The sequence below is a fragment of the Vulpes lagopus genome, chromosome 3 (assembly GCF_018345385.1).
Source record: "Vulpes lagopus strain Blue_001 chromosome 3, ASM1834538v1, whole genome shotgun sequence".
Classification (NCBI taxonomy): domain Eukaryota; kingdom Metazoa; phylum Chordata; class Mammalia; order Carnivora; family Canidae; genus Vulpes; species Vulpes lagopus.
The window spans coordinates 65,713,864-65,739,460 of NC_054826.1; the positions used below are offsets into that span (position 1 = coordinate 65,713,864).

Here is a 25,597-nt window from a genome sequence, read left to right on the forward strand (position 1 = left end):
GTGTACAACCTGGACGGCTGCACATGGCAGCCCTGACCATCAGGGTTTGTGTACCAGGACCCCGCCTTTCCATGGGCTCGCCCTCAACCATGGCCTCGGGCTGGTTATGGGCTGTTAATGTGAGGCGTCATCCTAGCCAGGAAGTAAATGAATAATAATAGCCATGGTCAGCAAGTATTAGATGCCAACTGCATGCCAGGCACTGAGGTAAATGTTTTACATGTCCTGATTTAATCTTTATAAGGAAAGCCCCATCATTAGCCGTATTTTACAGAACTTAAGACACAGAAGAGTGAATTTGTTTAAGCTGTCACAGCTAGAAAGAGCCAGAATAAGGATTCCAACCCAGGCTGCGTGAGTCCAGAGCCCAAGTGTCACCCCTATGTAGTCCTGAGGACGTGTGCCGGCCCACTGCCCGGGCACAGGAGGGGCCTGATGATTACTGGTTGAAGGACTGCCTTTGTAGGTCCACGAAGAGCCCTATAGCTATCTCTCTCCCCATCCGCCCCTCCCTGATAAGGAAGACTTGTGCTTGTATCCCTCACCTTGATATGATTTTATTTTCCTTTTCAATGAAGACAAAAACCACCACCACAAAAGCCAGGAAAAGGGCATATTTGCTCCTCATCCTCAGGCTGTGCAGAAAGTCCCGGCAGTCCTGGGGAAAAGCGAGTCCTTTCTCCATGGGGAAGGGTGGGGCGGTGGGCACTCAGCTCAGGAGCATCACTCAGGGCCTGGCTGGTCGTCTTCAGGTGGGGGACACCCTTGTCCTGTGAAGAGACCGGTGGTCAGGACACCCCTGTCTGGAGATGAGGAATGAAGATGAGTTTTTCCACCCAACTTACAAGGGTTGTGGCCCTGATTAGGCAGCCAGAAACCCAGACCCACTCTCCCAGTGGATGATGAGAGGTGAGATCAGATCATTTCAAATGCCAATCAGCCCTATGATTCATTCATCCCACTTCCATCAATTTATCCTTTGACCTCACACGTAACTCAAGGGCAAGTACACTCAGGGCAAGTACGCAGTAAGAATGTTCCTTGCACTATAAATGTCTGCATTTGCAAAAGACTACAATACCTAAATAAAAAAATGATGGAGATGGCCCTATGAGTGCTGATGCAAATAACCTAATACATATACTAGATCCTTCACTCGGTCCCTTCCAAAATCCCTTACATGGCCCTCGCGTCTCAGCCTCCTGGAGCAGCCTCCCGGTGGCTAGGTTAGGGCTCCCCTGCACCCACCACCACGCAAAGACTCCTATTAGCACCTGAGACTGTCATAATGTGAGCCCACTTGTAGTGATTTGTTCAACGCTGATCATCCCTCTGTGGAGTGCAGGGAGTTTGTCCAGGACCCTCATTATCCTTTAGCACCGGGCTGGGCACACAGGAGACACCTGAGCACGGTCACCACATAGCAGAATGGATAAAGGAATAAATGACCCTCAATGGAAGATGCATACAATTTTAAAAGCTGGGGCAAATACAGCACGGCCTGATGGTGCCCATTTCCTGCATTCCTCCTCACCATCACACACACCCCTGTCCTGCATCATGAGCCCCGGACTCCAGCACAACACCCGCCCCCCGCCCCCCATTGAAAAGTCTATCCCTTCTCCATAAGGACCTTCATCCACGAGTTACTATTTGCTCCAAGTGTGGAGAAGTCTTGTGACCCGGTGCAGGGCACCCAGGATCATCTCTCCTTCTGGAAAAGATGGATATTCCCACAGAAAGCAGCTGACGTCAACATGGGGGAGCAGGAGGGCAGGAAGGCAGGTCCCGGGACTGCACTTGCATCACACAATGGAAATGGCCAGAGGGACAGTCAGAGCATGTCCTTTGGGGAAGGCAGGGGGGACGGGGGCTCTGCAACGCAAGGAGGCAGATGTGTAGCCTGGCAGCTGAGTGGCGGCACCCAGCTGTGTGGGGCAGAGGGGTCGTGAGATGTCCTGAGTGTGGGTGACTGGAGAGGGGCTCAGGAGGGAAGAGGCCTGCAGGCCAGCTCCAGGGCAACTGGAATATTCCTGCCCCTTCCTAATTCTCCTGGGCCTTTCCCCACACACTCACTAAACAACTCCTTTCTGAGCACCCACTCTGTGCCAGCCTCTGGTCTAGGCTCTGGGGATACAGCAGTAAACAGGCAGACCTGGTCCATGCCCTCAGGAAGCTTCCATTCGGGTTGGAAAGGCCAACTGGAATTATTTGGGTAGCCAAAATTTATTGAGTGCTTACAGCTCTGTGGCCGGTGCCAAGCTAAGCACTTGATTTGCATTTCCTCATCAGATCCTTACAGTCTTATTAGGTAGCAACTATCCCATTTTATAGACGAGGAAACTGAGGCCAAGGGGTTAAATCACCCGTCCCAGTTTCCTCCAGCAGCAGCCTTCATCGCCTCCCCAAGATCCAGGTCACTCGAGCCTCTCTCTGCTCCCCAGTCACCCCTTCCATAGCACGTACGGTTGGGCTTTCCAGCTGATGGTCTGTCTGTCTTCCCTTCTCAGACTCCGAGTCCCCTGAAGTAGGGACTTGTGTCTGGAACGGCACCCACCATATACCAGCTGCCTGACAAAACACGAGTGAGCAAACCTGTCAAAACTGGTGCCTGGCAGGCTGTCACATGAATTTGCAGAATGACGGGCAGAGCTAGGTTCCCCGTTTAGTCCATGGTGGGGTGCGAGGCCACCCGTCCCTCTGGAAGGGTGAGACCCGACACTGAGTCTGCAGACCACCAGCGACTGAAATCCTGACTTTCTTCCCTCTCATCTCTCGGCTGAGAGTTGCCTGTGTCTGATGATATGAGGGAAGCAGAAGGAGCCGGGTCCAGAAGTCCTGGGTTCTAGTCCTCTCTTCCTCTCTATCAGGCTGTCTAACCTTATATGAGTGACTTAACTGTTCTGGGCCTCAGTTTCTCAACCTGTAGCATATAAAAAAACCTGTATATAAGGTTGCCGTGAGGAATAGTATTTGGGGCACTGTAAGTGTTCATGAAATATGAGAGGGGAGAAGGGGCAGGGGTGGGTGGAGGGAGTTGCCTTGCCCTCGCTGATCTGGCCCTTCTGGGTCTTTGGTAAGATTAGAAGTTCGGCTGTCTTGATGATGAAGCTCCCGTGCCTTCGCCTCCCTTCCCTTGCAAGCACTGTTTCTATTTTTGAGCTGCCACCCCAGTCCCCTAACCCCCCTGAATAATATAGGATTCCTAAGAACCTTCCCTGCCCTAAAAGGAAGAAGCAATGGTGAAAACTCTCTGACACAAAACACAGGGCAGGCTGTTGGCTCCTTCGCCCTGTCCCAGCAGGCCACTCCTAGCTTTAGCTCTAGAAGCCCAGACAGTGGTGGGCGGGGAGGTAAGGGAGGTTTAGAGGTCTTAGGGGGAATGTGGGAGGTCCTTAGACCCAGGAGGTGCAAGGGGGCCCCAGGGGCCAGTAAGTCACAGGGTCATGAGGGAGGAAGATGGGGCCAGGATGTGGGGTCACCTGGCAAAGCTCCTGACAGAGGCCCTCTGTAAGAAATGGGTCTGTGAACATCTGTGAACACTAGTCAAACCTTTGTGCTTACCTCCTTCCCAAAACCCATAGTGCGCCCTTGCTTAGCTCATGGGAAGCATGAAACATCTTTTCCTTATTTTGGCAGACGCCGCCTCCCGAGGGAATACTCGATATCTTTTCTCCCCTGACACCCAGCAAGTGATGTGACAGCCAAAGGAAAAGGGGAGACGCCAGCTGAGATCCCATTTCCAGGGCAGCAGGGCCAATGGTGAAGAAGGCCAGAAGCACGGGCCAGCCCAGCTGTGCCTGGATGCAGCAGGGGGTGGGACAGCCCTTGGCCCAGTTAGACCCAGTGCTCGGCTCGGGAGTCCTCCCCGGGAGCCCTTCCCTGACCACCAACCTCACGCGGACCACCTCCCCTCCCCCAGCACTTCCCTTCCCTTCTTAGCATCCTGCTTTATTTCCTTCCTGGCCCAAGATGTACTGGTTTCTTGCCTAATGCAGCCCCTGGCGTGTAGGTCCATGAGAAAGGAGAGCTTTGTCCATCTGTTGCATCCTTGTATTCTGTGCCCAGAATCCCCGTGTCCTACTCTGGGCGTACTAGGCACAGAACAGGTGCCCCAGAATACCTGTTGAACGAGTGGACAAATGCCATTTCCAAAGCATTTGGCCCAGCGGGAGTTGCTTGCTCATTCTAAGTCAGTGGGACACACGAAGAAGAAAAAGCAGTTGTCCCCTGGATGAGTGGACGATGTGTGTGCTGTGAGCATGCACTGTGGGTGTGCGCTCTGAGCATATGCCCTGAGTGTGTACTATAGGGATGTGCCAGGTGTGTACCACAGGCAAATACTGTGCGTGTGTACTATGGGTGCAGCTTCACACTTGGGGCTTCACATCTGTCAGTCTCTGGAATTATCACTGTCAACCTGGGATGTCACTTTGAGCATGAAGAAACTAAGCCTTGGGGCTTTCAGCTCAAGCCCGCACAGCTATGTGCTAGTGACAGGAGGCCAGAAAACCGCCAAGGGTATCCCACATAAATCTTAGTGTGGGAGAACTGAAGAGAAAGTGGGCTGAGCTAAGGCCCCACTCTAGGCACCAACCTCCCTCTGCTCCTCTCCCCTCGGGGGCCTTTCTGCTCAGGCCTCCCTCCTGCCCAGCGAGGGGGCCCTCACTAGACAACAGTTTTCTACTTGGATGCCTCCCAGTCTGCTCCTGCCTCCCCTAGGGGAAGGTGGGGTCCCGAGTCTGCTGGGAATGGAGCTCTGATAAGGGACGGGCCCTGCCAGACATTGCATCAGGCAGCAAAACTGCACGCCCCTCGCATGCAGAGGCCAAGAGCACCGAGGGGGCTGGGCCTCAGCGGTCAGAGGCTCTGCTCCCCCCTCTGTTCCATCGGTGGAAGAGCCACCCTGAGGGCTCTGGGGTGCAGTGAAGGCCCCTGTGGGAAACTCTAAACCAACATCCCGTGGGCCACAGCCCGGGGGTAGAGGGGAGGTGCCTCACACACGATGCCACCAAAGCCCGTGAGGGGAAACCTCAGGAGGGCTTCCTGGAGTTGTCTCTGAATCCCCCAGAGAGTAGGACAGAGGGCAGGGCAGAGAGGAAGGGCTCCAACGCTGGGCCTGCCCCTGATGTAGGCCATCTTTGCGTGGGGAATGCAGAAGCCCATCCAGTGGCCTGTCCAAGCTGGGTTCCGTTTCACATAGGTAAGGAGGGCCTGGGAAGGACCAAGGCTCCAGTATCTCAAGCCCAGTGTCTGATAGGAGAGTAAATGCCTAAGGGCTGTTGGATGCACCAGGGAGTGAAGGAAGAAGAGAGTGAGGACGTAAATGGATGTCTGGCTGATGCTCCCCTGCGCGGCTTGGGGTTGTCATTCCTCCTCGAGCCTGCTCACAGGCCAGGACTCTAGCTTCCTCTCCCAAGAACAAACCCCTCTAGGACCTCCTTACGGGCCTACGCCCAGCCCCAGCCAAGACAGAGACAGACGAGAAGCAGCCAAAGTTGAAGGTGCGTCTCACCTCGGCAACAATGGACATCCAAGAACTTGTGAGAAGCTGTGGGCCACAGCCACGAGGTGGGCCACGGACCGGGCTGAGGGCCAGCCTGGTGGGGATGGGGCTGCCACAGACTCTCGGGCATCAGCTCCGCCTGGGACAGACCCCGGCTGCCCCTCAGCCCTGTTTTGCAGTGTGGGGATGTGGGACAACACACTCTCTGCTCCCATTTGAGAGTTGTTTCATCAGGGCCTGCTCAGCCCCGTGAGCAAAACATCCCGTGTAAACCCTAAAGCCAACAGGCACATGAAACACAGGGCTCCAGACAACAGTCCCAGGGCTTGCCTGTCAGCAAAGGCACTTCTAACACCTCTCACACTCAGCCTGCAACCCTGGGCTGGGTCGGAGCTGACCCCCACTCTGGGCTTTGTCCAGTCGGGGCCTGCAGTGGAAGCTGGGGTCCAGGTTGTCCAAAGAAATGCATCCTGTATACTACTCCCCCTAGATCATGAAAAAAACAAAACATAGCTCTTGTCCTAATCCTGCAGAATGTCGGGACTTGGAAATTTTCTTACCTGCCCTTCCTCATTTTTTATCTATAGAAATTCAGGCTCAGAGAGACTAAAGGATACAAGTGGATGGTGACAAAACTCAAACTACTACACGGGTCTTCTGTCTCCCAGGTTAGTGATGGCCTTGCCATCAGGTCCCAGTGTAGCACTCTCACTCTCACGGCTTAGGCCACTTAAGAAGCTTCATTACCGGGATGGCAAATACACGGCACCACACACCACCACTCACGTGTCTTGTGCCTGGAGCAGACGTCACTCATCAATGTCCTCTCCATAGCTGCGACTGCATGTGGCCTCATAAACCTTATTGCAGCACCAATCCATTAGAGTTGTCAGGTGAAATAAAACCAATTTGCCCTCCCAACTTTACAGGATCCTTACTGGCTACCAAACAAAATTCCTCACCACCTCTTAGTTTGGCATCCTACGATCTGATGTCACCCTGAAATGCCAGCCCAAACTCCAAGTCTCCTCTTACATAGGCCCTCCATTCAAGCACATGTGCCTCATACATCCACCCTCCAAGCCCTTAGCTTAGCCCATAAAGCCCTTTACTGAACAAAACGTTGCAGATTATCATGAATGGTGAAGGTTACTAAGAATAGTTAAGACAAAAATTGGCAAAAAAGAAAAAAAAAAAACCTGCTTTTTCAAAAGAATTGCAATGGATGCAAAGTTCTTAGAGCTCCACCTTTCTCCCTCATGTGGCTTGTGCTTTCCTGAACTAGAGTGGAGGCGGAGTTACCGAGAGCCTAGGAAATTGCACAGAACCGCTGCCAATCCATTCCATACCACAGCTGGCAAAGATCTTTACACGGCTAATTTTATATTATTACTCACATGCCTTTATATGTTTTTATGAATAAGAGCCAAAACTTAAAAAGTCTCAGGGCTTCCCCACAAAATGTTTTCTGGGTTCTGGCAAAATTTGGGCAAGCCCACTGGAGTGTGTCTTAAGTGTGAACATAAGCTGCTGTGGGTACTACGGCAGAGAAAGGTTGAGGCCAGTTGCCTAAAGAAAGCACATGAGGGCAAATGGAAACGACACACGGGGCCCATTTTTTCACATATCAGATTGAAAGACAACATCTTCTATAATCTACTGTACAGGTAAAGTTATGGAGAAACAATTGGCAAACTGGCAAACACTTGGCGCTCATCAAGACCCCGCATGCCTCCACCTTCCCCAGCCTGTTGAGGACCAGGTTTCGCTCAGTGGGATGTAGGTTGGAGCGATGTGAGCCACTTCTAGGCCTGGTCCTTCCGATGATCCTACACATTCCTCAGACCCACTCTTCTCTTGCTGTGGCAACACTGGAGGCCACATGTTGCAGCTGGCTTAGTCTAGATCCTGAGCTATTGATGGGAGAGCCCCCAAACCTGTGTCAGATGTGGTACAATAAGCCTTTGTGGGGCGACTAAGCCACTAAGATCATACATCCACCACTAAGCCACTAAGATCTGGGGGTGTGTTACTGCAGCATACAGCCTGTTCCGTCCTAACTAACACACGGGATCTTCTGGTAATGCTGATGAGAGCGTCCTTTCTGAAGGACAATTTGGCAAAACCATCACCATTTTAAATATGCACACTCTTTGACCCAGCGATTCCACTTCCAGAAATTAATCCTGCAGATACACCCCCACAGATACGAGGACACACACAATAGTAAACTGTTCATAATTGCAAAAGGCTGAACATAACCCTAATGTCTGTCAACAGTCACAAAAATAAAAACTCAGGACAAAAGAGCTAGTTTGAGGGGCACCTGGGTGGCTCAGTTGTTGAGCGTCTGCCTTTGGAAAAAAAAAAAAGCCCCCAAACCAGGGAGATAAATGATGGTACACTTACCAGTGCAATCCTCTGTGGTGATTAAAAAGAAAGAGGCAGCTCTGTGTGGGCTGATGTGAAATGCCGTTCCAGACATGAGTGATACAAAGTAGGGGCAAATGCAAGGTCTACAAACATCTGTATAAAATCAGGGGTGCACACACACAAACGCTCATTCACAGAATCTCTCTAGAGAGGAAAACAAGAAATTGGCAGGAGTGGTTGCAGGGAACTGGGAAATAGGGGTGGGAACGGGGACCCATTTTTCACATATACCTTCTTGTATCATTTGAATTTACCATGCTTATTTATTACTCTGTCCATATAAAAGGAAGTGGTTATAGGGGCACCTGGGTGGCTCAATTTGTTATGACTCTTGGTTTCAGTTCAGATCAAGAGCTTAGGGGTGTGGGATCAAGCCCCACACTGAGCTCCATTCTGAATGTGGATGCTGCTTGGGATTCTCGCTCTGCTCTTCCACCCAGTTCATGTTCTCTCTCTCTCTATAAATAAATCTTTAAAAAAAGGAAGTGGATATAAAATAAGAATAAAAAGAATATATGACATTGTGTTGTAACCCATTGCCCTATATACAGTTCGTGCTTAATGTTTTTACTTGAATGATCAAGTCTGCCTATGCTCTGTGATACACTTAACCCAGCACAAGCAAGAGGGAGCTTGACAAAGATGGTGACTGTACCAGGTTTCCAGTGTCTTGAACCAAAGAATGCGCTTAGGCTGAGGACAGCAAATAATCCTCAACCCGTGAGCCAAAGCCAATAGATGGGTATTAGAGTTCTGGGACAAGATTGAGGCCAAGCTTGTGTTCCAGGAGGAAGTGTGGTAGTTGATTAGTGATGTCTGCCGTGTGTGTAGGCTGGGAAAGGGTCAACACATGTGTCACATACTTGTCACTCTTACTTTAGGAGGAGCAGCCTAAGAAGGCTAGGAATCTTCTGGGTCATGGAATTCTTTTCTTGTCTCATTCCTCATGTGCCCTATTATTTCCATTTTGGTCATGTTCATTACTACAAAATTCTGTGCTTATTTGTGGGTTTGGGAGCTTTTGCTGGTTTGATTGGTCAGCAACCCTTCACTCGTAAACCTGTATACATGCAGATGGGCACATCATAGGTGAACGTGTTCAGGAGAAGCCCATGGCAGCTATGGGAGGATTGGAGGCGCCCTTTAATATTACACAGCTTTCCCAGCCTGCTCTGCACCTTTGTGAAGATAACTCCACTACGGCATTTCTGGGATCACTGGGTAGGAAAAAACTCTCAGTGTATAAGCCCAGGATCCGCTTCCTGCTTCATTCTTTTTTTTTTTTTTTTAAAGATTTTATTTATTTATTTATGAGAGAGAGAGAGAGACAGAGAGCACAGCAGGAGGAGGGGCAGAGGGGCAAGCAGACTCCCTCTTTTCAACTCTGATGGCAGGTGAATCACTGGTGGGGTAGGATGGGTGGCGGTTCAGAAATTACTGACATCTGAGTCCCACCCCAGCGATTACAACTGAATTGGTCTGGGTATGGCTTGGGCGTTGATTGTTTAAAGTTCCATGGGTGGTTCTACCCTAGAATGGGCAAGGGTTGAAAGCCAAGCTTTAGACCATCCAGCTTCCTTAAAGAGCAGCTGCCTATGGCACCAGCTCCGCAGCAAGACCAGACTGGGAGAGGGGGGAGGGGAGGGAGTGGCCGGGGGAGGGTTGCTGATCTTTTGCTCACCAAGGATGGATGCCAGGTGTACAGGTCTGTGTTCCTTGTTTTACTCAAGACACAAGCACTTGGGGAGCTTCTAGGCCTGTGCTGGAGCGGTCCACTAAAAACCAGCTCCCCGGGATCCCTGGGTGGCGCAGTGGTTTGGCGCTTGCCTTTGGCCCAGGGCGTGATCCTGGAGACCCGGGATCGAATCCCACATCAGGCTCCCGGTGCATGGAGCCTGCTTCTCCCTCTGCCTATGTCTCTGCCTCTCTCTCTCTCTCTCTCTCTCTGTGACTATCATAAATAAATAAAAAATTAAAAAAAAAAAAAAAAAAAAACCAGCTCCCCTATACCATGGGCTACAACTCTGCAATAAAAAGGCATGAACTACTATTACACACAACATGGACAAATTTCAGGGGTACTGAGTAAAAAAAAAAAAGCCAGTCTCTAAAGGTTACATACTGCACGATTGTGTTTATATAAGATTCTAGAAATGACAAAATTATAGAGAACAGATCAGCATTGTCAGGATCTAAGGAAGGCATGGTCCAGCTATAAAAGGGCCACATGAGGGATGTCTGTGGTGCTCTGTCTTGACTGGTTCAGTGTCCTGGTTGTGATCTTGTAGGAGCCTGTGTAGGATGTTACCATAAGGGGAACTGGGTAATGGGTTTATGGGATCTTTCTGTATTATTTCCAAAAATTACATGTGTGTCTATCTATAATTATCTCAAAACTAAAAAAATTGGGAAATTGGGGATTACGGATTGCACCTGTGATGAGCACCGGGTGATGTATGGAATTACAGAATCACTACATTGCACGACTATAACACTGTATGTTAATTAACTGGAATTAAAAGAAAAACGTTTAAAAAGTTAAAAAGTTCAGCCGAAAAGAGAACGAAAGGAAACTGGCTCTCACCACAGAAGGGAGATTGGAAGAAGACCTTGGAAATACAGCTAGAGGCAGAGATGGTCTTCGTGGGGCAACTGAACTAGTTGAATCCAAACTGGAACCTTGAGCTTGGCTTTTTTGTGGAATCATGAACTGGCCAGGCCCCTGGGGTCTATCCACGTGCAAGGATAAGCCTGAGGACTTTTTGTAGGGGAAACTGAGGGAGGAAGTAGAACCGCCCCATCCTCACAGCAGGAGAAAGACAAAGAGAGGGATGGGATTTGAGGGTTTGAGGGACCCCCATGGTCTGTGACCAGCTGCACCCCACTGCCGCTGCTGCTGCCCCCATCAGTGGGAAGGCCTGGTGTGGGTTCCAAGTAGAGGAGATGCTGGGAGCAGGCCCAGGGTCCATGTGAGGCCACACAAGGCTCAGTGTGCCACTGGTGCTGCCACAGGGCCCGGAGACCCCGGCGAGAACTTTGTAGGTTAGCCAGGTATGGCCTTGGCAATGGTGTAACCCTGGGACGCATGGGTCCTGAGAACCTGGGTGATCTCTGAACTACTCCTGGGACTTATCAAGAGGCAGAGCAAGCTTCAGAGCAAGCTTCAGGTGCTTGGGGGCCATTCTGCAGCTCCCGGGCAAGAAGGAGCAGGAGGAGGGTTTGCACAAACGTGGGATTTGTATTAAGTTAAAAGTCTAGGGAAAGTCCCTTGCGAACCTCTGGATGATAGAAGCTCATGCAGGACAAGTCGATTCACTTGCAGAGTACTTGCTCCTGTGGCCCAAGCGCTGGCCATGGAGGGAGGGAGAGACACCGTTTTGGCCCTAGGGGAGCTGAGCGACGAGTCCCCACTGACCGTGAGCAAGGTACTTGGAAGCACTTCACACACATCAATGTATTTAGTCCTCGAAACAACCCTATGAGGAAGGTGGGCAGGACCCTTCCAGCTACTAATCACCATCCCCAACTAAGGCAAGGAGGCGCCACACAACCCACCTCCAGGCACAAGGTAAAGCTCGGTTTTGAACCCAGGCAGTCGGGCTCCACATTTCAGGAACGCAACTACTATGCTGTATCACTGAGCAACCAGGTTTAGCCAAAAGGTGGGAGCCGCACAGCAGCAGGCAGCTCAGAGCTCTGGCCGGGATCTCGTCTGCCGGGACCTGTCGCCCACTTGCTGTGTGGACAACTGTCTAGACCTCTGCTTATCTCACACTCCTCAAAGAGACACACATGACCTCAGATACGGGGTGCCTGGAGTCTTGTTAGAAACATCCTTTGAAGGCACAAGGCCACTGCTGGCCTCCCAGGAAACGGGAGCCTGCTGGCTGTCCCAGATAAGCAGCTGTTGCTGGCTGTGGAGGACATCGAGTAGAAAGCTGCTCCCGGCCAACCCTGTGGTTCGGAACAGGGGCCTGGCTCGTGGCAGGAGGCCAGATCCCAGAGGCCGGTGGCCCCGAGAGACAGCGTGAGGACATGCCGCAGAGAAGACAGGAGACGGTGCCCGTGGGCTCTGCTCTTCCAGAAACAACTTCAAACATGGCATCCTACCTGGGAACAACAGGGCCCACCCTAGCTTTCCTCCACATGCCCACCCCACCCCACCCCTACCTTCCCCAGATGGGTCCCACCATTAACAAAGGACACAGGAGGGCAGCCCGGGTGGCTCAGCGGTTTAGTGCGGCCTTCAGCCCAGGGCCTGATCCTGGAGTCCCGGGATCGAGTCCCACAACAGGCTCCCTGCATGGGGCCTGTTTCTCCCTCTGCCTGTGTCTCTGCCTCTCTCTCTCTCTCATGAATGAATAAATAAATAAAATCTTCAAAAAAAAAAAAAAAAGGGACACAGGAAACAACATGGCGGACTGGGCTTGTTCAGACCCATGTCTGTCTGGCTGCAAAGATGGGGCAGGGCGGCGAGGGGTTCCCAGCTGACTGCCTGCCTCTCTCATCCTCATCTGTAGGACAGAGTTGGGGACAGCCCTGGATTCGTTCCCTATAGCTGCTGTAACACGCCCCCATCAACTCAGTGGCTCAAAACAACACATAGTTATTACCTTAACAGTTCTGAATGTCAGAGGTCCGAGATCAGTTTGGACAAAAATCAAGATGTCAACAGGCATCTTGTGTTCCTTCTAGAGCCCTGACATTTCCAGCTTAGCTTCTAGAGGCTGCCTGCTTTCCATGGCTCGTGGCCCTCTCACCCATCTCCCAAGCTAGCAATAGCTAGTCAGGCACCACTCTGACTTCCTCTTCTGTCGTCAAATCTGCCTCTTATCAGGACCCGCATGCTGACATCGGGCCATTGGATAATCCGGGGTAATCTCCCTGTCTCAAAATCCTTCACTTAGTCACACTGCAAAGACCCTTTACCTTGGGAAGTAACACATCCACAGGCGTGGGGGGTTCATGTGTAGACATCTTCGGGGAGCCATCGTTCAGCCTCCTGTGAGCACGTCCCTCATGAAATGGGTACTACAAGTCCCACGCTTAGTGTGGCGTCTAACCGATAGGAGGCCCCTGATGCTTAACCCCAGCTGGGAACAAGAGTCACTTTTCCAGCTGCTTTTACAAAATATTAGGGCCTAAGGTTCACTCCCAAAGATCTGGGAGGGGCCTGCGCACTGGAATTGGTATAAGCACCTTAACGACTCTGTTGGGCAGCCAGGGATGGGGTTGACTCTAATAAGCACTGAATTCATGTCAGCAGTTTTTCTTATTCCCCACAGCTACTTAGCACTGGGCCTCCATGCCCAGCAACCGTTCAATAGATGTTTGTTGAAGTACACTGAACTGAAGCACCCCTGGGGCCTCGAACCAGCCCTGGAATGGGATAGGAAGGGCCAGCGGGCTTCTCACTGTTGCATCAGGGCCTGAAGAATGAGGTTCTGTGGGCAGAGGCCAAGGACTTGAATCAACTTCACACCCAGAAATGGCTGCTGGGGTGGGGAGGGGAGGAGGGGCGCTGGAGTCCTTCCTCCTCCCCGAAGTCCAGTCAAGGGGGGGCGCCCTGAGCAGAATCCAGTCATCAACGGGCCATTGTTAATGGAACAGAGGGGCTCTGTGCCCATTTAACACTTCCCTCCCTCGCGAGGCTGCTCCCAGCTGAGGGTTGGCTTCTAGAGGACTGCAGGGCTGGGGAGGGCCCCCCCCCCCCCGCCGCAGGCTCTGAAGGGGGAGGATTAGGAGTGGGGGCTGAGGTTCCCCGGGTGGAGGAGCAGAGGCAGCTTAACACTTGGGCAAGCCGGGTGCTGATGCACGGGCTCAGCTGCAACGCCAGGAAGTTTCCAGGGGAAGCTGGGATCCAGGGAGAGCCAATGAAACCCAGCAGACCCCAACCAGAGCGAGGGGGACAGCTTTCCCCATGGGATGGTCATGCTCGACTTCCCTTCTTCCCTTTAAAAAACCAGAATGGGTAAAACCTACGTGGTAAATGGCACCTTTCATTGGCTATAGAGGAACAGTGTTTTCCAAAGGCCTGGGAGGGTTTTATGTCCTGTGGGTTGGGGATTTAAGAGGCAGGTAATTCAACCAGGGTCGGGCATAAACGTCCCTTTGCTTAGCAGACCTTTTCTGCGTTCGGCACTTGATATGAATAGTGTGAGCTGGATTTTGGGAGAGTCGCATCTAGGATCCCGAGGATATTGCCTGACTGGCACTCTCAAAAATGTCAGAGACCCGAATTCCGCAATCCTCATCTGTTGAATAAAGCAAATCCTCTGGCAGTCTCTGCTGAGAAGTACACTGCTTTTTTTTTTTTTTTTTTAAAGATCTTATTTCTTTGAGAGAGAGAGAGAAAGCAGAAGCAGGGGGATGGGCAGAAGGAGGAGCAGACTCCCCACGGAGCGGGGACCCCCCCCCCAATGTGGGGCTCCATCCCAGGCCCCTGGGATGACAACCAGAGCCGACTGAGCCACCCAGGTGCCCCAAGTACACTGCTTTAAAAAGCAACTGAGGAAGGCTGGATCTCAGAATGGGGTCTAGGGCAGCCGCAGCAGCAGCACCTGGGAGCTTGGTGGGAGGAGCACACATTCTCGGCCTGTCCCCAGGCCTCCTCAACCAGAATCTGCAAGCTGTTCCAATAAGCTCTCTAGGTAAGTCTGATGTAAAGTTTGAAAATCATTCTTCTCGAGCAATATTTTTCAAACTCCAGCTTGCAATCAATTTGGTAGGTGGACAGGCTTTTTAAGAAAAAATTAAATAGAATTGTGTAGAACTGAAAATATCAGAGTGTATCATGTGTAATAAGGATTCAGACGGGGTTCATAAGACTTTTGTTTTACTTCTCGGTATCTTTGGCTAAGGTTTTGGTCCAAAGATTGAAAACTTCTGTTCCAGGGGGCACCTGGGTGGCTCAGTGGTTGAGTGCCTGCCTTTGGCTCAGGTGTGATCTCTGGGTCCTGGGATTGAATCCTGCATCAGGCTCCCAGCTCAGCAGGGAGTCCGCTTCTCCCTCTGCCCCTCACCCCATTCATGCTCTCTCTCTCTCTCAAATAAATAGATAAAACCTTAAAAGGAAAAGAAAAAAGAAAACCACTGTTCTGGAGCTGGCATGTACCCATTTCAACCAGCTCCCCTTTTGTAATTGGTCTGAATCAGGAGGTTTTAAAGATCAGAGACCCCCACACTCCCCTCCCCACATGCCCTCAGGGACAGGGAAACAGATGAGAGGGACTGCTTTGGGGCACACAGCCTCCTTACAACACTGGCCTAAAAGTTAAACTATGCATTTCCCCATGTTTATAAAACTTTCCGCCTCTCTACTGCCCCCTCTTCTATGTATACATGCCTAGAGAGGTATGTGCACCAAATAGCCAACTGGTTACATCTGGGTGGTGGGGCTGAGGGGGGAGCTGCAGCTTTCTCATCTGCATTTGTCCATTTTACTTGAATTTTGCACAGTAAGCATCTACAACTATTATAAAAACTATAAAATCGTCACTTAAAAAAATACAGCTGAAGGTTCATTTCTGGGTGGAAATAGGGAAAAGAAAGGCATTCCCATGCGAGGGCATGCACATTATCCCAGGGGCCAAGCTGCCTAAGAGGGCATCGTGCCTGGCCAAAGTCTACTCTAAGGCAGAGCCCCACATGTCCCCAGAGCCCTCCCTGACCCAGCCCCCTCAGCAATAATCAGTCCCCCAGAGGAACAGCACTGCCCCCACATACCCCCACACATCTGTCACCCTCTCTTTCCCAGGAAGCCCTTTTGCTACTACTGGTCCTTAGGCCAGCCCTGTGCACAGCCTGGATCCTTACTACCACCTTTGCCTTCATTATCCGGATGAGAGAGGAAGGTTCAGAGAAGCTCAGCTACCTGGTCAAGGTCACCCAGCAGGAGATGCAAGGCCAAGATATGAAGGGCAGGGTCTGTGACATCAGATCTCCAGCACATTGCTCTCCTGGCACTATTTATTCCTCTGCTTGCTCCATTCTTATGTATTAGAGCTAACATTTGCTATACAGCACCACATAAATATGTCAGGAAAGAAGGTGGGAAGAAGGGAAGGATGCAGAGAGGAGGGGATAGGGGAGGAGCAGGGAAGGCCAAGGTCACACTAGGTCACACCAGGAATGGCAATGGAGAAGGGTGGACCTGGCTGCATGAACCCCCACACCTAGGGGACCCTGAACATGCAGTCTGGCCAAGAGGCAGCAATCTGCCCCCACAGGCCCCAGCTGCAGGCCCCAGCCCAGCCAAACAAGAGAGGGGAGTGGAGGAGAGGCAGCTGGGAGCACAGGAGATTGCCACCCTTGGCAGCTAAGGGGCCAGGCTGGGGCTGTGGGGGCTGAGGGATGTGGGGGCCCTTATGTCACCTGGGTGGAGTCCAAGCTGACTGCGAGGGGGGCTGCGAAGTGGCAGCCAGCACAGCCTTCGAGGGAGCACTCACTGGCTGAGCAATGATCCCGGGCAGGGGTCACACCAACTGTCCAGGGCAGCTACTCTCGAGCTTGGGCCTCAATTTGGAAGAGATTTCACCATACAGCTGTTTGTACCTTTCCAATTGTGGACCATGGGCATATCTTACTTAGTTTATAAAATTTAATCAAACTAAAAAAAAAAAACAAAAAAAAAATTTAAAGCAGATCCCAGTTTCTCCTCATAGAAGTAGAGGCAAAGTTCTTTTGAGGTGGAGACTCCCATTTTAACATGCCTTTGAATTTAAGCAGCGGCAAAGCCAGCAAGGAAAATCAGGAAGCAACGAGAAACAAGATTGTCCCTCCCATCAAACTTTAACAGTCTACTTTCCCTGCAAGAAAAGGGACAAGGGTCCAGAAGTTATTGCTCTGGCTGTTAGGGGGAGTAACTGGTTTGGGTCCCCTCCCTTCTGGGTGTGGGGGGGGTGGCCACCCCTGAAACCTGAGGGGTCCTGGGGCCTAAGGCGGGGGCAGTGTCAGGAGGAGCCACCCTACAGACTGTGGAACCCCGGGGGATCCCCACATATCTGTGGAGGGGGCACCTGGAGTTGTGCTAACCTGGGACTTGGGCATGCAAAAGGCGATGAGGGACCCCTGGAAATCTGGCACCTGTCGGTTGAGTCACAGGCTGAGTGATCACCTCAGCCAGGTATCTGGTGGAAGCCCTTGGTTTCCAGGCCAGGACTCAAGTGGGCCGGCTCTTCTGGTGGAAGCTGGGGGAGGGCCCCATGGCTTCCAAAGTACTCCGGAAAAATAGTAACTCACAGCCCAAGGGAAATCAGAGCTTTTCTTTCCCCCCAGGGGGTCATTCTCACTGTGACAAGGGGACCCAGTGACTGCACAGTGAATCTGAAATTCGAGCCTGAGAACAGAGCTGGCCTGTACCCTCGGTGTCAGAGGAGAGGCTAGCTCCTCCCTCCGCCCCCGTCCTCCTCCTCACAGAAAGAAGACTTAGAGTCTCAGTTTCCTCCCTTTCCGGCCAAAGGAGTTCAGATGAGCCAGAAAACCCCCCTAAGCCTCAGTGTCCTCACCTGGAGGATGGGGCTAACCATGCCTCCCTCGTGAGGCTGGGGGGGTGAGGACATGGGAGACCACAGGGCAGGCCCCGGCCCCTCCTCCCGCCTGGGGCAGCTGGGGCGGGAGGAGCTGGGAGTCGCAGCAGCAGCTGCAGCAGCCTGGCATCCTGTGCCCGCAGACTGCGCTGAGGAAGCTGGCACTCCTCCCCTCTCTTGACTCACACTCCTTTTCCAGGTCTGGCCCACCAAAACCAGAACGGGTGCCCCCTGACCCCCGTGCTCCCTCCAGAGACGTGAATTTCACCCCATAAGGCCACGTCAGCAGGGTTTGCATGGCCAAGAAGCTGGGTGCTCTCTGCTACCTCCCTGGAGATCCACAGTCTCCAAGAAACTCTGGGGAGTGATTCACATTGAAAGATGAAAACTCTCCTGGCACTTCCTGTCTGCACACCATTTGGCAGGCATGGGTTCATACACCCTACCTCCTATGACTCTCCGGTGGCTTCATTTTGCAGCTGGATCATGGAGTGGCTAGGAGCATAGGCACAGCTATAGTTGGGCAGTTGAGGGTTTGAATCCTGGCTGTGTGACCTTGGGCAAGTCACCTAACCTCTCTGGGCCTCAGCGCTGGCATCTTTAAAATGGGGCTACCTCGTGCAATCAGATGCGAATAAAGCACTCAGCCTGAGGATGCTTAGTACATAAAGAGCTCTCAGATACTCAACTGCACCTAGCAGGAAGGCAGAGGCCTTTAGGATCTGACATAGTGCTGGGCACACAGCTCAAGCAGGCTCTACTTTTTTTTTTTTTTTAAGATTTTATTTATTTATTTGACAGAGAGAGAGAGCAAGCACACAGCAGGCAGAGGGAGGAGAAGCAGGCTCCCAGCTGAGCAGGGAGCCCGATGTGGGGCTTGATCCCAGGACCCTGGGATCGTGACCTGAGCTGAAGGCAGATGCTAAAGGATTGAGCCTCCCAGGCACCCCCCTCAGGCTTTACTTTTTAAAAGTGATTCCAACACTGCAATTCCCAGGGTTCCAATCAGAGACCTGGCAAGGATATACTTCTGGAAGTTCTTCATGCCCATCACCACTTCCAGAAGCTTCTGTCACAGCTGAGTTTATGAGTCAGGGGTGTGGTGCGGACCCCAGGCAGGGAAGGAAACACTGGGAAGGTAGGAAACAGCAGCTGGGGAGAAGCCAGGACAGGAAGCCGGAAAGCTGACCTGGCTCTGCTACCCAGGTTGTGAGGGTCCCTTACAGGACTTTGGGCATGAGGTCACCAGAGAACCACAGAGGGCAGACTGGCAGGTAGGCAGCAGACAGTGAGACTCAGTGATGTCAGCTTTCCCAGAATGACTCAGTGGTGCCCCTGGGCTGTGAATGGTAAGCTGTGTGCTGCGGCCTCAAGGCCTCCCTGTCTCCTTGCCCTCGGAGCACGGTTTCCCTCCTTCCCCTGTCTCCTCCTGCCCTCCCCGCACCAGGGAGGGCCCATGACTACAGCATCCATGCACCGCTCCTGGCTGTGCCCCTGGTGCTGCCTCTGTCACGTCTCTGCAACCTCCACATTGACAGACCTAACCGCCAGAGAGACTTGGATCTCATTCCTGCCCCCGACTCCTCCTCGCTGAGCCATCTGGGGTGGGTTAACCTGCCTCTCTGAGTCTCAGTCTCCTCATCTGCAAAACAGACACATTGCCAACAACCTTGCTAGGCTATATGGGGCTTAGTGAGCCGGTCTATGAAGTACTTGGCACACAGCAGGTGCTTAGCAAATGCAAAGTATGGCATTCAAGGGCCTCTATGATCTGACCCCCACTGACTTTTGAAGCTGCATTTATTTATTTATTTATTTATTTATTTATTTATTTATTTATTTAAAAATTTTATTTATTTATTCATGAGGGACGCACAGAGAGAGGCAGAGACACAGGCAGAGGGAGAAGCAGCCTCCATGCAGGGAGCCTGACGTGGGACTCGATCCCATAACTCTGGGGTTATGCCCTGAGTCAAAGGTAGATACGTAACTGCTGAGCCACCGAGGCATCCCCAAGCTGCATTTATTTTAAAAATGCGAATAATAGCTCTTTCTTCTTTATGCTTCCCGTATGCGAGGCACTGCTCTAAACACTTGTATAGGGACACATTTTATTCTCCTATCACCCCCACGTGTGTGTGTGGGGGGGTATCGTTAGCATCTCCATTTTACAGATGACAAAACTGAGGCACTGAGAGGTGAAGCAACTCGGCCGTGGTCACACAGCAGCGAGGAGCAGGCTCCCTTCCCTCGCAAGCAGCCCGGCTCTCCAGCCTGCACCTGCAGCTACAGCTCCATCCTGCCTCATCTCTCATCTTCACACATCCTGCAAATTACAGTTCAGTCCAACTGGACTCCTCGCCATGCTCTGCATTCTATCTGAACCTTCCCACCCTGTGCCTCGGCGCAGGCTCCCTCCCTGCGCACAAATGCCCACCTAGTCCATGAAGCCCTCTCCAAGTGCTCCCTCATGGCCACCTGTGTTGGACTTGAGGGTGGCTATCTGTGCTATCTCCTCTCCCCTTCTAGACTGGAGGTACCTTCTGCTACCCCCAGGCCACTCTGTGCAGTGTCAGCATGAGCGGGCATGCAGTACCTGGACAGGCAGGCCATGCCCGGGCTGAAGCACCTAATGTGTGCACCCTGGGTGGTGTGGAGGAGAACCTGGCACTCAGGGTCCCCACTACTTCTGCAAGAACAGCCCGAGGCCTGCAGCTAGAACCAACCCCAGGAGGCAGCCTGCCAGCTGGGCCTCCTTCTCTCTGCTCAGGGGAACAGACTCAGCCACAGGAGGCATGCATTGCCTTGGGGGGGTGAACCCTGGAGGGACTGGAGGGGCTGGAGGGGCATCTTCCACAAGGGCACAGGACTGAGAACCGTTGCTGATGGGGGGGGCCCAGAGTGCAACCTCCAACCAGCCCACCTAATGCAAAGGGGCCTCTCAGAGGGCCTCAGGCCCATTGTCAGGATCTCGGCCCTGCCCAGTCCATAGGGTAAGAACTGGCAGCGCACGAGCCCACAGTCCCAGTCTCCTGCTTCCACCCGGTCCCACACAAGGCTCTGGTCCACAACGACTCCCACCACCTCCGCCCAGACGCAGACCACTCCCCAGCAGGAGCATCCCATCACACCCGCCGCTGACCTAGGCTTCCGGGGTGACCCCCACGCTGAGGCCGAAAGGCAGCTGGCCACAAGAACAGCAGGAAGGAGAGGCCGCAGAGAGCAGGAGGGTGCGTCTGGGGAATGGGGACAGTCTGGGCCGCGGAACAGTGAGGACAGGGGGTGCTGGGGAGGGCAGGCTGGGGAAGAATGACCATCTAGGAGAAGCCACTGGCACCCTGAGCACCTCGACACCTACCCCGGGGGGGGCTTCTGTCTTGCTGGAGCACCCCGATCGGCCAGTTCCTCTTCGCTGGCTCAAATCCCTTCTCCAGCCATCGATGCCGCTTCCTGAGGCCGGGCCATTGCCAAGCGGAAGCAGCAACCGGCAGACGGCCGGCCTGGCCAAAGGAGCTCTGGGGCCACGGGAAGGGCCCCGTCCAGGTCAGCCCCGGGGAAGCTGGGGACCCTCCGGGGCCCGCGGCCGAGCCCCGGAGCGGCGGGCTGGGAAGCCACTGCTCCTCTCGCCGCGGCCACGCAGGGGCACGCCTCCGCTTTGCACCTCGCAGCGGCCTGGGCGGCGGGCAAGGCCTGGGCCTGCGGGGTCTGGAACAGGGCGGCAGCGAGGCGCCTCCGTCCGAGCCTCGGGGAGCAGCGGGCTGGGCCGGGGCTTCCTGCGTGCCCCGCGGCCGGGCACCTGCACCCCGACACGCCGAAGAGGAACCTTGCGAGTGAGAAAACAGCTCCTCTCTGGAGAAAAACAAGAGAGGGGCCTGATCTTCATGGTCACGGGTGTTTCGGTTCTTCGCCCCCCACCCAGGCTGACTTCCCCTTCCTCGCAGGTGCTAGGCTTCCGCCCGGCCCGGGCTGCGGTCACAGCCGAGCCGGGCCGCGTGCCCTAGGCGGGACTCCAGTTGTGAAATTTCTTGCTGAATATTGGCGCCCTCTCGGCTGGCGGGGGCGGGGGGGGGGGCAGTTGTTTTCAAAATATTTCTTCTGATAGCACTGCTTTGGCTCGGGCCCCTTAGCACTCTGCGGAATCCTGCAGATGGGGAGGCAGCTGGAGGGAAAGGGGGGAGAGGGAGGCAGGGAGGAGAGTGGGGGAGGCCAGGCCACCCCTCAGGTGGCTGCGTGGGCTGGGGCGCGCGTGAACGGGCATGCACACGCACAGGGATGGAAGCACGTCAGCCTGCAGAGGGGGGCTGTCAAGCCGTGGAGCCTTCTTCTGAACCAGAACCTCCCTCAGAAGCTCCATGTGTGGGGCACCTGGGTGGCTCAGTGGTTGAGCATCTGCCTTTGGCTCAGGTCATGATTCCTGGGTCCTGAGATCGAGTCCCCCATCAGGGAGCCTGCTTCTCCCTCTGCCTGTGTCTCCTTCTCTCTCTGTGTGTCTCTCATGAATAAATAGGATTTAAAAGAAGAAGAAGAAGCCCAATGTGAACAACAGACAAGGTGGGGAGAGTTCTGGAACCCCACCCTCAGCAGGCCTCTGAGGGATCCCCACTGACCTCTGGGGCTCCAGGGAACCTAGTCTGAAAACCCCTGCTGCTAAAGGAATTCCCGCCCTTCCTTGGGGAGAGTTAGTACCAACATTGTCTTAAAATAAGGAGCTTTCTGAGGGAAGATGAAATTATTTTCCTAATAAATTATCTTTTGAGTCTAGTCCTACAAATGCCACACATTCTGAGAATCAGGGCCCAGAAAGTACAAGGTGTTTGATTCCCCTCACTGACAAGTTTGTGGGTACCTCTCTGAGAAGTCTTGTGAACTTGGGTCTGAATAACTGGGGCAGAGGGTGTGTGGTGAATAATACTTGTAAACACATGCCTAGTTCTATGTACAGGCACATTTCTAAACTCCCCACAGACACTATTTCACTGACAACCCTATTACCTATGACCTATTATATCATCCCCTCTTACCTAAGGCCCAGAGAGGTTAAGTAACTTGCCCAAGGTCACAATGCTACTAAGCAGTACCACGAGTACTCTAGCTTCAGGACATGGGCTCTTAACCATTATATAATTTGCCTTCCGGAATGAGTGTGTCCCTGTGTTTGGGTATCTATGTGTGTGTGCACGCATGCACTTGTGCCTACAAATGTTTTGGTATACGGTATGTCCAGCTGTTTACTGAAATATTTTTGTGTGGGGGACATATGTGTGTGTGTATTTTAGGCCGTGATGATGTGATGGTAAGTATGTAGGGATGCAGTCTCTCACCCACCAAGGCTGCAAATTAGGGGGCTCACCCCAAGTTTTCTTTCACCAGCCTGGCCGCAGTGTGACAAAAGAACTCCTTGGCCAGAGGCAGGACCCAGAGCCTCCCAGCAGTGCCTGGTCTCCAGATCCCAGAGGTTTCGGTTTGCTGATCCAGCTCGGTGCAGTCACATACAATGGAACGGCCCTAGCCACTCCCTGGGTCCCAGCCAGGAACTGCCCCCATCCAGAGCCTTCCGTCTCCCTTCTCACTAGGCGCTGGGTTTTAGAGTTCTTCAACTAAAAGCACAAAGTCCCTAAGCTATCACGAATTTGCTTCCTCCCCCCTAGACCCAGTAACTCGCGACAGCACAAGAGCTCCTTGAAACCTCTGGCATGAACTCACACCACCAGTGCCTTGCACTGATATGACCTAATCTGATGCGACTCTGGCCAAACTCAAAGAACCCTGACATTCTGGTTAGTCCTGAAAGCCCTTCAAGGTAAATGCACAGGCCTTGAGGGTTTCTTCACATGTGAGCCCCATCTTGGGCCAGGGGTCGGGGCATGAGAGGGGAAATTTAGCTTTAGTCCATCCACTCTCAACTGATGTTTAAGACGCAAAACTTCATCAGGTGCCACGAGCCTGGACAACCTCCCCCCCCCCCCCCCCATTCTCCATCACCAAAGTTGAACTCACCAACCGGGAGACCACCCTCTGCCTCGCTGAGTGGGGCCAAGGCCAAGAGACATGCTCAGATGGAGCAGGGCTGAGCTGGCCCCCACATGTTCCTTCTGGTCCCAGCAGCCAGGATGCCAACCTCCCGCAGCACAAGGACAGGCCAGCAGTCTGGGCCCCTGTGTTCCCAGACTTTTGAGGCTCCCAAAGCCAAGGAGGAGGGGCTGGACAGGGAGAGGGGAGGGAGTGGGGAGCTGGTGAAAGCAGCCAGTGAGCCAGGTATAACCAAGGGAGGCCAGCACAGACCTTCCCAGGCTGGCCTCCGGGATGGCTGTTTACTTGTGGTATTTAGGAGACGCTCAACTGGGAACTGGCTTATTTATTTTCCACACTTTCCTCCAAATCCTTTTCAGAGAGTCCTCTAGAACCCCAGCGATAAATTTCTCAGGGCCCAGAGAAACCCACAGTCCTTCAGCACACAGCCATCTTTGTGGAGCAGGGAGAGAGGGGGGTGGGGGACATGCGGAGGGGAGAGGCAAGAGGGGGAGGAATGGGGGGATGGAGTTACTGGTGGCTGGGGGCTCCCATGGCCTGCCTGCCCCCTCTCTCCACGGTGGTGGATAAGGGTGGGGGGAGCAACCAGCCAGATTTGGGGCAATGGAGCCAAAGACTGAGCCTGTCTACCTCCAAGTACAGAATGAACCGTCCAGCTGGCCAGGGACCACCCCACACCCAGCCGTGGAAGCCACATGCTCAGGGCAGGACAAGCAGCATTCTATCATCATCTATTTAGTCATCAGAGAAGAAGAGATGACATTTATGTCTTATTTCTGTTTAAGGAATGAAATGGAGAGCTGTTTTCCTCCTGCATGACTTCATGACAGGCAGAGACCTCTATGAGTGTTTCCTCATGGCTAAGACTCCCTTGGCTGCCCCGCTGTAGGACTTCCCAGCAGAGCCTCTCGCTCGCTCGCAGCCCCTCCCTAGGCTTCACCCATCACCTGACAACGTTCCCAAGTACTTCCATGTCTCAGACAGTGGAATGGAGCCAGGGTACAAAGATGAACGTCTAGACCCTGTCCCTCGGGTGGGCAGCTTCTCCTCACACCATCTCCCAACTTCCATCCTGGACAGCATGCCCACTCCACAAGGGAGGCGGAGGAGGCTTCCAACACCTGTGGCTCAGCTCACATGGAGCTCATCAATGTGGGCTTCCTGGGGAAGGTGGGCAGGGGCCAGCTGGGTAGCGATCACCCTCCATTGCTTGCAGCATAGCTTGCTGTGCCCTAGCTTCATGACCTTGGGCATCCACAGCACCTCTCTGAGCCTCATGTCCTCATCTGTAAAGTGGGGACAATAACCACTGTCCCTCTCTGGGGCATGTGTGGGGAAGCTCAGGTTCGGGACCAGCTGAGCCATACATTACCATGCCTCACCCATCCCAGAAGCCACCCCAGAGCACATGGCAGGTGTGGGAAGGGCAGCCACAACATGTTCCTTTACATTCACCAGGAAGGACGCGGCAGGTGAGGGTTGATTTCCATGTATAACAGATTGCCACTCTGATGACAGCCGAAAAAAAAAAGGAATATAGTAATCCACTTGAGGATGTTTACCTGGCAATTTCTCCCAAACCCAAACTTATAACTTGTATGGTCTAAAGTAGCAGCTTTCTCCCCACTTCTGGGGTAAGCAGCGAATCATGTCTCAATAGAATTACTACAAAATCTCTCTCAATCACTTCCAAATCTCTATCATTTCCTGACTCCTGTTCTACATGGAAGGTTCTAGCAGCTTGGAGCCACCCAGATTTTGATTTCCCATGTCCAGTGGTGTAACCCAATCTGGGCAGAGTGTGTGGGAAAAGGACTGCAGTCAGAGGCCCCAGGACCATGTTCACAAGTGTTAGTAAGAAGCCAGTGTTGCTTCTTTGTTGCCATGGAGAACCCGCAGGGACCTTAGAGATAGCCTGGCATGGTGGAAACAGCATGCTTCCAGAGTTAGACTGTCCAGGTTCAAATCCCAGCTTTGTTCCTTATCAGCCATGTGGCTTTGAAAAGTTATTTAACTGTTTTTCCTAATCTGCAGAACAGCGATAAAATGCTAACTTCATAGGGATGTAGGGCTTAATGAGATAAAAGAAGATGCACAGAAG

The 25,597-nt window shown here is 52.9% G+C and overlaps 1 protein-coding gene across 5 annotated transcripts in view; it reads right to left on the bottom strand.

The window, feature by feature from the left end:
• The window catches only part of CHST3 (carbohydrate sulfotransferase 3), a 60,158-nt gene that overhangs the window by 2,747 nt on the left and 31,814 nt on the right, over nt 1-25,597 (bottom strand). For 2 of the 5 annotated variants that reach the window (XM_041748086.1, XM_041748083.1), the window contains exon 2: nt 546-770. In XM_041748086.1, the coding sequence (XP_041604020.1) occupies nt 546-685 (140 nt within the window). In that variant the 5' untranslated portion in view covers nt 686-770. Of the gene's footprint in view, nt 1-545; nt 804-1,274; nt 9,773-20,824; nt 20,947-25,597 lie in introns of those variants that run through there. The other 3 variants (XM_041748085.1, XM_041748087.1, XM_041748084.1) reach the window with 3 other exon arrangements.